Source organism: Podarcis erhardii, assembly GCF_964252035.2.
Source record: "Podarcis erhardii genome assembly, chromosome: 4".
Taxonomy (NCBI): domain Eukaryota; kingdom Metazoa; phylum Chordata; class Lepidosauria; order Squamata; family Lacertidae; genus Podarcis; species Podarcis erhardii.
In genome coordinates this window covers 29924945-29936990 of record NC_138508.1, presented here as the reverse complement: position 1 = coordinate 29936990, position 12046 = coordinate 29924945, and the positions used below count along the sequence as shown (strand labels likewise).

At 37.1% G+C, this 12046-nt stretch overlaps 1 protein-coding gene across 3 annotated transcripts in view; it reads right to left on the bottom strand.

The window, feature by feature from the left end:
* NBEA (neurobeachin) overlaps nucleotides 1-12046 on the bottom strand; it is a 350651-nt gene that overhangs the window by 180697 nt on the left and 157908 nt on the right. For all 3 annotated transcript variants that reach the window (XM_081860054.1, XM_081860055.1, XM_081860053.1), the window contains one exon: nucleotides 2656-2780. In XM_081860054.1, coding sequence (XP_081716180.1) covers nucleotides 2656-2780 — 125 coding nt within the window. The remainder of the gene's footprint in view (nucleotides 1-2655; nucleotides 2781-12046) is intronic.

Below are 12046 nucleotides of genomic sequence, written 5' to 3'. Positions count from 1 at the left end.
GAAAATCTTGCTGCCCCTGCTTCACACGCACCCCTCAGTTTTAGACTGCTTGCTTCTAGGTACAGGATTCAATCTGACACTACAGCTATGTCAATGTATATCTTATACAGTTCCACAGTTGTGATCAATAGTCTACACCCTGTACAGATCAGGACCTAATTTTAGCCCAAATACATTACTGCTTCTTTTCATTCCTCCCTGCTTCTTTTACCCTCTTATTTGGTTTTGTCTCATTATGCCCACTATCTTTCCGCTTTACTGTCTTTCCTCTTCTCTATAAAACACAAATAAAAAAAAAGCCCAGTGTGATACAAGCCAGCTTTGAGGTAGGTCTATATAGCTCAGTGGCAGAACAAAAAGCTGTACACAGAGATGTTGCATTTAAAGCACTACAGTACAGTGGTACCTCTGGTTATGAACTTAATTCGTTCTGGAGGTCCGTTCTTAACCTGAAACTGTTCTTAACCTGAGGTACCACTTTAGCTAATGGGGCTTCCTGCTGCCGCCATGCCGCTGTCACACGATTTCTGTTCTCATCCTGAGGTAAATTCTTAACCCGAGGTACTACTTCCAGGTTAGCGGAGTCTGGAACCCGAGGCATTTGTAACCCGAGGTGTTTGTAACCTGAGGTACCACTGTATTTGACAGTCACTGAGAATCCTTGGAATGGTAGTTTGTCAAACTGTAGCTCTGTGAGGTCAGCACCCTTTAACAAGGAACAGTGCCCAGGATTCTCTGTGACGATTTAAGCAGAATGGTGCTATGTTATGAATGTAACTTCCAATCGCAATCCCTGATACCTCAAGGTAGTACTGGAAGGACTGTCTGAAACCTCTGGAGAGTCACTGCAAGTCTGTGCAGACTGGTGCCCTCCAGATGTTGAGGACTACAACTCCCATCAGCTCTCATCAGCATGGACAATGGTTAGGGATAATGGGAGCTATACTTTGCATCTTCTGAAGGGTGGTAACATTGTGGTAACAATGTGGTAACACTGGCTGTCTCTGGTGTAGCCAATACTGACTCAGATGACCCCTGGTCTAAAGAAGTAGAAGGAAGCTTCCTATATTCCAATAAGTAACTATATAATACTTAAGAGCTGGGCTTTTTGTTTTCCAGCTGGAGCTCAGTTCCGGCACCTTTCAGATAGAAGCCATTGTCATTCTAAGAGAACAAGGGAGAAGTTCATGGTGAGCTCTGACACCTATTTTTCTAGAAAAATAGCACTGCTTAAGAGTGTAGTATACAAAGTCCCCAAGATAGCATTATTTTACTAATTCAAACCAGGATTAAAAATAGTGATTCACAGGTTCTGTGTATACTTCATTAACGTGAACGAACACACACACACACACACACACTTGTATCAACGGGCTCTGAAATATCTACACAGAACAAATAATAGCATGGAGTGTGAAGTATAATTTTGAAGTGGAATACAGCAGCTTCAGCAAAACCTTTAGAATCTTAGTACATCTTAAAAACAAAATAAACTCCCGAAACAAATTTCTAATGTTTGTGGTTATAGAGAAGGGCAACCTAATGGATTGGGAGATATTTCTGTGGTCATGAGGCACATGTATAAAATGTTTCCTAAGGTCCTACTTCATATCACTGTTTGGTTGCTCACCTTGTGAGTTTTAAATATTTGTATATTATGGGGGCAAGCCCCTGGAAATTTTACTCAGAACTAATTACAGTGTGGAATCGCAAAACGTTTCTGAAAATGAACACTTTGCAAACTTGGAAATATTAAACCATAGCAAAGATTGATTAGAGTTCATGAAGAACATTCATTTATTTATTTGAGGTAGATAACTGATCCCCACAGACCAAATTTGGCCTAGAGATAGCGCCTTCTTGGCTGACATAGCAACTAACTGGCTGGCTTACCTCTCTCTGCTACATTGTTCTTTCTAGACAATGGTCTTATTATTATTCAATTCATTTCTATACTGCTTTATATTTTTCAGAAAAAACCTCAAAGTGGTTTAGAGCACACTGAAGCATCAAATAAAACAAGCCAGAATAAAAGGATCAAACTGAGAAACAAAGACACACAACTTACAAAATTATTATTTTTTACATCATCTTGCATCCTCATATCTGCTGCCCACTACTAGCCTGTGACACTGCTGTAGCTCCGAGCAACTCCTTCACCAATGAGACATGCTAATAAATATCCTGCATTGGAAAATACTGTTGACAATCCCCCCCCCCCTTTCCCACTCTACAATGTGATGTCGTTCCACTTTCTCATATATTTTCCCTTACTACTCCTGTCCAACAGGACACTCCTCTTTATAGTAACCTCAGATTGCTGTATCCAGTAAAGTGCTAGCAACCTTAACCATAACTGAGTAAAATCACTGCACCCAGAACCTTTCCTTTACCTGAACACAATAGGGGTCATGTTTACAGCCATGTTCCTATTTGAATAACATGTCAGCTCCTTCAGAGGGATAAGAAGGGCCTCGGAAAGTAAGAGCTCTAAACACTGAGTACCCTACAAAGCTTGTAGCTATGTGCATCTTTCATGCAAGGCCAAAAAGGTACTAAAAGGAAAAAGGAAGTAAAGTGGATGGTTCTCAGAAACATCTTACAAATAAAAATAAAGCTTTTTAAGAGAGTGGGTATGTTGCAATGAGTACTGACCATATTCCACAGCAGCTTTGAGCAATGCATCAGAATGGGTGGAGCCAAAGGCGTTGCGAACAAACCGCCTCCGTCGACGCAGATCATCTTCCCAATAATCTAAGCGCCAGAAATCATGCAGTTGGCTAAGAAAATAATAACAACAATAATAAAAGATTAGTGTCTACTACACTGGGATACAGAGAAGGAGCAGCAGCTCAATAAAACATTTCCTTACTTTTTTCAGTCAGTACAAGGAAAATGTTACAACATATATTATTAAAGTGCAGTATTTGAGTACTTCGTTACTTTCATTGAAGCATTTAAGGATTCAACTTTCTCAAACCACTCTTACTGCCAAAAAAAAAAAAAAACATTAATCAGAGCAAGCCCATTAACAAATGCAGCATCAAATTACAAGTATTAATGACACAGCTTGCTTTCTTCTACAGTGTTTCTTTTAAAAAAAGATTGTAAATCATAGAATGGACCTAAGAGCAAATATTTTGCAACTTAATGATTATGGTCTCTTAGCAGACTAAACTTAAAAGTATAAAATATTGCCCACTTGAATTTTTGTGGAACTATGATTAAAATAATGTGCTGAAATATTCATTGAAATAATTCCCCATTGCCCCCAGCAACCTGAGAAAATTGCAATTTTATTCATTATTAATAACTCTGAATTAGCGCTGCAAAAAATTCCACCATGTGGTAATTGTCTAGGTAAATTATTATTCCAACACCAACAGAGTCCTTGGATGATTTTATAGCTTCCAGCTAAAACAAGTCATTAACAACCATGGCCATCATCATTTCACACTGCCTGTTTTGCATTCAGAACCAATATTAAAGTTTCACAGAATGATTCAGAAACCATTGTTAACCCATATCCTACCAAACGTGCAAATACATGCATTCATTTATATCAAATTTAGTTACTAAATATGGAAACAGTCAAGAATCTCAAAATTTGCAATATGGCACTGACAAAATGCTAACTATTATTATTTTATCTACAGGTTCCATGTCAATATGATGGGTGAACAGAAAAGATAGTGCTTAAACCTCTGTTTTACTACATCAGCAAACCAGGGGTGGGGGGTTGGGACGGAAACAAAACTAGTATTTGGCATGTACATTACATATTTACTGATTTAGTAGGGTATGAATGGCACTAGAATGTACCTTAATCTTGGCTGTTTTATGCCTTCACAAATGCAAGTCTTTACACAAAATAAATACAAAAATGTAAAAGAGAGGGGCAGGAAGACTGGAGAGCCACCACCACCACGATGGTTCATGCAGAATAAGTTTCAGTAGTTATCCATCTTTAAATCACACCTGCTTCTCTCAGAATTAGACTTGGGAAAGTGGGAATGTGGGGTGGGGAGGCAGTTGCAAGGGATCGTTAGCATGGGAGTGGATGGGTGCTTAAACCCTCCTGTGCCCATAGATTTGAGGGGGGGGGCAGGCAGGCAGGCAGGCAGGCAGACAGATACCCTAGAAGTAGGTTATACACACAGTGGGCATAGAAGACAGCCTCACATTCTCCCACACCTCGCTCTCCCCACATATATAAAATTGAAAGTGAACTGGCACCCATGAACGCCACTGTAGGCTATGGTTAGGCTGGGATCACCTGATCTATCAACATCTATTTTTCCTACTGGACAGATTGCACAGGCAACTAGAAGTGGGGACATAAGTCCATATTAAATGTGATATGTACAATGGAAGACAGCAAATTATTGCTATGGCTATTCCTGTGGGCCCCCTATACAGGCAGCAAAAGTCTTACATGTGTCCAATTGATGTGCAACATGCACGAGCACATTGCAGTGACCTGGAAGTGGCCAGAAAAGGGGACACAACAGGGGAGGGGGTACAGGGTAGAGTGGGCTTATGTGTACTCCGCTGTCGTGGGTGGTGACCTGGAACACAACCCCCATGCAAATTGGGGGTTGCCTGTATAGACAAGATCCAGATCCAGCTTAACAGCTTTGTTATTAACACAGAGCATACTGGAGACACAACTGTTACTAAATTTTTAACTTTATACATATGCAATAAATTCCAAAACCTCTCCATCATTCCTCTGTTCACCTTCTTTCGTGCACTGGTACGCACACTTTCAGAACTGCATTTTTAAAAAGTGATAACTAATATAATTTGACCCCCAGTAGGGATGAAAATATTACTGCCATTGGCTGGTGCAAGTAAAGAGTTAGCCAATGAAAGCTACAGTATCTATTTGCAAGAAGGTCACTTCAATATGAAAGACACTAAGAAATTGTTAATGAAATGCAAAGAGCAAGTCAAAATCTTTTCACAATTATGTATGATTTTTTTAAAAAACCTGAAAAAAAAGATCTAACAAGCCTAATAGTTTCCTTTTAAAGAGAACCAAATTAGTAATTTGAAACATGCCTTGGTCCTTCATTGCTTATTACATTAGTGTATATAGTTACCTGTAAGCAATCAGATCAAGAAACCTGTTGTTGGCAGAAACTTTACTGGTGTTGACATGCAAGTGGGAAAATGGGAAGTCCCACTAAGAAAACGCCCATTCCGATCATTTGCCTTGAGAAAATGAATTATGGCATCTCATTTTTCAGAAACTAACATTGGAAAAAGCTAAATCTGTTGCAGATAAAGACGTATTTAGATAGATATACAGAACTGCTATCTCACAAAGGAACTATACCCGAAAGCAAGTAAGACATTTAACTGGACAACTGGTTCAACTAAGTCAGTCTGAAAACAGGCAAAACACAGATGTTTTCAAGGAAGGTGCAAGAAACTTTGTAGTTGACATTTATGGAATAAATGTCACGCCAGAGATAGGCTGCACTTAACCTCCATCAGTTAGCAGTTGTCTTATGCACTGAAGCATGAGGGTTTAATATTTTTTCAGAAAAAATATCCAGTCTTATCAAGGCAAATCTCATTGATACAAAACTTTAATTCTTACCATTCTCTTTGTTTCAATGATATGCTGAGATAGATTCAATGGGTTAATTACGTGTATTGGAAATCTTTAAATGTGATGTCTTTCTTTTATATTTATTTTCTTCATTCACACAAATCATTACATATGAGGACAGTTATTTTATATTTGACAGTAGCTGGATAATCTCAGTGTGCAGATTCTATGGGTCTGTAATAATGTTTAATCACACTTAGAAATTCAGTTTGTGTGTACTTATTGTGTAGAACATGACCCAAACAGTACTGCTGAAAGAATACCAGTGAAGTCCACTCTTCAAACACTTTGCCCAATGCTGTTTGCTCTCTTGTTACTGTTGCAGAACAAGCAGGAATGTCCATTTAGCGGCCTATATTACTATATAGCTGGGAGCATACTAATCCTATAGATATATTGTTTACATGGACATTTTCTATCATTTTTGTGCTTACAGTCGCCTATTGCTCAAGTGTCTACATCCAAAACGGTTGAAATGCTGTATCATATTTTGTAATACTTGTCAGAAAAGAGAACCAGCTACTTATTCTGTCACTTGATCAGATCCTTCTGAAGTCCTTTATATTAGTATGATACACGAACTGCAATCCTCTGCACAGGTATGTTGAGACCAATGGGAATGACATTCAGTTATACATGTATAGGATCACAGCATATAATCACTCCAAAGTGTGGTACTTATGTGTATCCAAGCACCATTGCTTATTTGCAAAAATCTATTGTTAGACCACATTTGGCTAGCTATTCACCTGTAGTTGTTGGAGGAGAAGACCTTTATATTAGTTCTAGCTTCCTATAATGTAGTTTACCTCTACAGTTTAAAGAAGAGAATGAAAAACAGCTATACTTTAAAACATATTTCTTCTCTGATGCCATTACAACTAAAATTAATATCCATATACCTTTGGTAAAAATCTGATATCATGATGGATGATTGATCAACCTTTACTTCAGTTAACACTTGTAAGTATGATCACATGGATTAAGGCACAGCACTTTTAAGAAACTATCAAAATCACACTGAAGTCAACAAAACACAGAGGTTAATTAGTTTCAGTAGAACTTGGATCAGGAAGCCATCAATTTTCTCCCATTCTGTTTGAACGTATTCCAGCAATTTCAATCACTTTTCACACAAATCCATATTCCATAACACATGTGCACGCTTCTGTTACATTGTTCTGACTAAATAAAGGCACACTTTCAAGAAATAACTAAGGATTAGTCTCTCACACACATACAAAAGCATACAGGATAAAATATACTCTAAGATGAAGTGTTTGTTTAGGTTAGCTGGTTTAATTTTTTAGGAATACTGTTGCTTTATAACATGCTATGAGGAAAAGTGACGAGAAAAAGCCACAGACTAATGATACGGGGGAGGAGAGATGGGGGGTTATGGGACTTTGAGGACTAAGTTTTTTTCTAAAACACAGAAGTTAATGAATTATAAAACATTAAAATATTGTAGTGAACTTAGCATTCATTAAGTTAAATACACACTCCTAGTGAGACAGAAAAGTATTTACTTTTCAGCAACTAAAGTATTGGTAAAAATAGCAAATGCCTTTGTGAGGTAATCTTTTTTAACAGTTTATCTTCAAAAGTAAAGTAACTACTGAAAGCTGTTAAAGTTACCTGGAGTGTAAACATTACGGAAATTTAAAGAGGCAGGACTGCTCAAACTGCCACTGTTCAAAAGATGTACACTGAACTTTGCCACCAAAAAGAGACCTGAACACAGATAAATCTTCTCTTAAATTATGGGTGGGACATATTGGAAAGAAGAATATTACTAACAGATGTACAGAGAATTCATGGTGTTAAAGATCTTTTGGTTGGTTGAGGATAACCTTTTATAAGTACTGGAGATGGATGTAGGTTTTGATGGCCTGTACCTAAATACAATTCCACTGAAACTTTACACATTTTTCCATCTCCAGAAACATCACAAGAAGAATCCTCTTCAGAATCGTAATTCTACAGCCCTCACTATGAAATTTATCAGCTTCACATACTCCAGTGCAGATAGCAAAAGAGATGGCAGTGGAAGGAAACAAATGTTTTCTTTAATAGTTTCAAAATGTTAAAATGCATTTGGGTTGTATCCAACTGTGCTCCTTCACTGATGGAGGGCACTCTGACCCAGTAAAGGATTCTGCCAACAGAAGGCAAGATGTGATCTTTGCCAATTCCCTATGTCCTCCTCCCAATTTACTCCAGAAAGTTGAGGTACCCTTTGGAGCAGAGTAGAAAGTGGTGTGGGGAAAACTGAATGGGTGGATTAAATAATCTTCTGTCAGATATGTGACAACATTGGATGCAACTATTTGTCCATTCTTTTTTCTAAATAGATGATACACTTAAAAGCTAAATATGCTGCAAATGGAACTTCTTTAAAATTACAAAGTCAAAATATGCGTGGGTAACTTTTGCAGTTACTGGACAACAGACTAAAGTTGTAAAGTGTAAAAATATGACACCAAAATCGTAAGAAGTGTATTAGTAGCATGCATATATTGACCATATAGGCCAATTCAAAAAGCAAATTCATAAAATTAAGATCAAGGTATACAATTTGACACCACTTAACTTTTCATGTATTGGTTTTCAACCTAGGAATTCAACTTGTTGTTCAAGTTCCTTAAACTCAGTGTGCTATTTAAGGTACATTGTACTTATATAAAAATATTTTCCACTAAGTATGCAACTTTTAATGCTCATTATTTATATGAAGATTTAAGAGAAACTCTACTCAGGGTCAAATGGCTGCATTCTGAATCAAGAAATTTTGAACCTTTGATTTTTCTATCCATTTCCCTATGTCATCGGTAGAGATATAGAGAGCTCATTCTTTCGCATAGAGAGCAATGAAATTGATTAAGCTACTGCACACAGTACAAAATCCATTGCTGTGTTTTGCTGCACTGTCCTATAATAAAGAGATTCTCTATAATTTAGTTTGTACAAAACAACCCAATGTGACACAGCCAATTTATAATTGCCACCCAATAGATTTTTTTAAAGGAAGCTTTCACCTACATTGAGCTCAAGATCCATTGTATTTGTAAACCTCCACAATGTTATTTGGGGTTTTTTTTAAATTTAAGAATAGATATTTGTTCCACATTGAGCTTCACCACTTGCTAAGACAATTTGTCCAGATTTGATACAGGTTATTTCTTACTAATGGCCCGGAAGAATTGCTGGCTTCTAAGCCAACTGATTAAGATTTCAAAAAGAAGTTTAACAACAGAAAAATACAAGTAGAGTCTCACAATAAAATGTTGCAGTTTATCCCTGGCCCCTAACTAAAGAGTGCAGCCTTAAGCTTGTAGTGCTGTTTGAGGTGCACAGAGGAGCCCTTCCTTCTTCTCTACCATTCAACTGCTAGGCTATACAATGCAAATGTCTTAGGGTTATACTGATCCTTTCAACCTTTAATGGTCCAACTGGCTTCATAGACTTAATTGTTAGATCCACACAGTCTGCCCAACTTCTTGTTCCTTTTTTGACCCTTTCCCCCAGACTAGAAATGAGAGCTGCTTATACTAAAATGAATAAATCCAGGATCTGAGGACTGTACTGTTATGTTTTGGCAACATTTTCCCCACCCCACCCCGCAAAAAGGTGGAAGGCAGCAAAAGGAAATTTTGAATTTATTTCAATTGATAAGTTTGTGTGTACGTGCATGCACGCACGCACGCACACACACACACACACACACATTTCCAGATAAAAAGGCTCACTACTATGGGGAAATAATGCCTTGTTTTTTCTTAGCACTGTTCACTTCATAATTAGGGACTAAGTTTACTATTAGAGGGAATGATGCAAATTAAGTGATTTTCTTTCTTACAATTCTTACAAGAGATCCTGACTTTTAGGATACAGGTCCTTCAGAGGCAGCTTAAAAGAAATACATTTCAAAACAACAGCAAAGAAACAATATCAACATACAAAAGTAATCAGGGCAGCTGATGGTAGCAGAGCCCTGCAGGGATTGTCTAGCCCAGGCATAGGCAAACTTGGCCCTCCAGATGTTTTGGGACTACAACTCCCATCATCCCTAACCAATGGCTCTGTTAGCTAGGGTTGATGGGAGTTGTAGTCCCAAAACATCTGGAGGGCTGAGTTTGCCTATGCCTGGTCTAGCCAGTGCAGACTCTGAAGTGCTGCTTCCTTCTCTTGGGATCCATCCCACAGGACAGTGGATGGCCAGTCAACTGCTGTTATGTGCTTTCGTCTGGTTACCCTTGAAGATGATATGGAAACGGCAGGCAGTGGACCTGAATGCTACAGCTTGCCTTCTTATTACGTCCGGAAGGCAGTAACACAGCCAACCTGTACTAAATGAGACAATTTCACTGGCTGGTTTGGGGTTTCCTAGGCCCATTTCAAGGTGCTGTTTTTGATAGTCTGGGATGTAAGCATTTGGGAAAGCAACTCCTCCTGTATGAACACTTTCCCTTCCTGCCTCTTGTCAAATTCAAATTTACAGGTAGAGATTGTGACTTAATATTTGTATGGCTATTGTTCCATTCATTGCATTTTAAGTGTCTTTGATCATTTTAAGCTATCAGAAAGCATAGGAGAAAAAGGGATGGTGTTTTAAATGAAAATAAATGTTAAAACACTCATATTTGCATGTGGAAATACATATAATAATAAATATGCTGCCAGAAATTATTGGAACTCTACACACTAGGTTGTTATTTGTGTCTCTTTAAAGCTATACTTAGTGTACTATCAGTATTTCAGTAGACATTTTGTATTACACCATTCACAATGGACTGGAAGTATGTTAATATGCTCTTTGAGTAATGGCTGTTTGTTAAGTAACACTAGCTATTTAAAAATATACCTGACAATAGTTTTAGAACATTTTAGGACAGCTGTGAAGGGTTTGAAGAAAGGTTAGTTTCACTGAATCTAAAACACTTTTAAATGGGAATTTGTTTTTCAAAATACTTTCGTAAATTTCCCTTCACATCTGGGAATACTAAGTTAAATGTAGTTGTTTCTGCCTTGAAGTTGTATTTGACCCACTTTGTTTGTTTTTGCCTTATAATTATGTTTACTTATTTAACTACAGTTCAAAGGTTTAATTCCTCAGAACTTAAACCCACTATTTTTGACAAGTCTGCGGATCCAGTGGATACATAATTTTCAAACGGTTGTAAGATGAAGATTTTTTGCTACGCTGTAATTGTTAAAAGTGTTGCATTTTCTCTGTTGTGACCCTAGTTCACTGCTTGCTCGCTCCTTTGGCCACAGCTGGCCTCTTGCTGTTCACAGCTGAAAAGAGAAATCAATGCTTGGTCTAACAAAATGCAGATGAAAGCCATTCTGATCACATATAGTCATTTCCCGTAATCTTATCAGCCTTCAGTTACTTAAATGATCTCTGGAAATGATTGTTTGTTCATCTGAATACAATACCAGTTTTTGTGTTAAGGAAAACAATACTTTCATGAAGCGCAACAGTGGTATATGACTGAGCTTTCTAATATCTCTCTTCTTTTCAAAGGAATCTTTACATTCTAACTAAATTACAAAGGTTGCAATCTAAATTCCATAGATTTTATACCCAGTTAGATGCTAGTGTCATTATCCATTTAATTCTTCCTACTTTGTAGAAAGGTTGAAAAGGAAAAAAAAACTATTAATATGTCAATCCACATTTTCATTGATCTCAACCACTTATTTTTATCTGAGCAAGCTAAGTTGAAAAAGCTATGTTGTATCTATAGGTAGTGTTATATTGTAGCTTAATGCTCCAAAGGTCAGAGAACAACAAAGTGTTTGATGGAAAACAGTCTTTCTTCCTATTTTAAATGGTTCCTGCTTTGATTATAGGCATTTATTATAATTATGAAGAGATTAGTCTGTTATAGAATCCTAGTAATGGAACCATTTAAAAGGAATATAATAGCAGTTTATTGGATTTTGTAAAGGAAAAGAGAACAGATAAAGTGGTTCTCTTTACAAATTGATCAGCTGCTTCTAAATATGCGCTTCTTATTTTGTTTTCTTTCAACTAATTTTGTTTTGTTCTATAACTTAACAATTAAATTGAAATGAAGTTATATGGGTTTATGGTTTCAAATCAGCACAAGTTTATTGTAACTTCAAATACCTACAGCACAATACCTTCTGAAGAAAAAGCAATTTTGCCTTATATGGGCTTTAAAGTAAGGCAGAAACTAATAGATAAAATATTAATAGATAAAATAACAGTGAAAAGAAGAGGAAGCACACTTCAGAAATAAACTTTCATTTTATGCAGGAATTTCATTCACATGAGCAGAATCTTTATTTTCCACACTCTCCTTAGGTTGTTTCAATCCATATTGTATGCAATCCTTTGATAACGTCCATAATGTTTGTTGCACCAAAAATAACAAATATTACTTGTGAAATGAG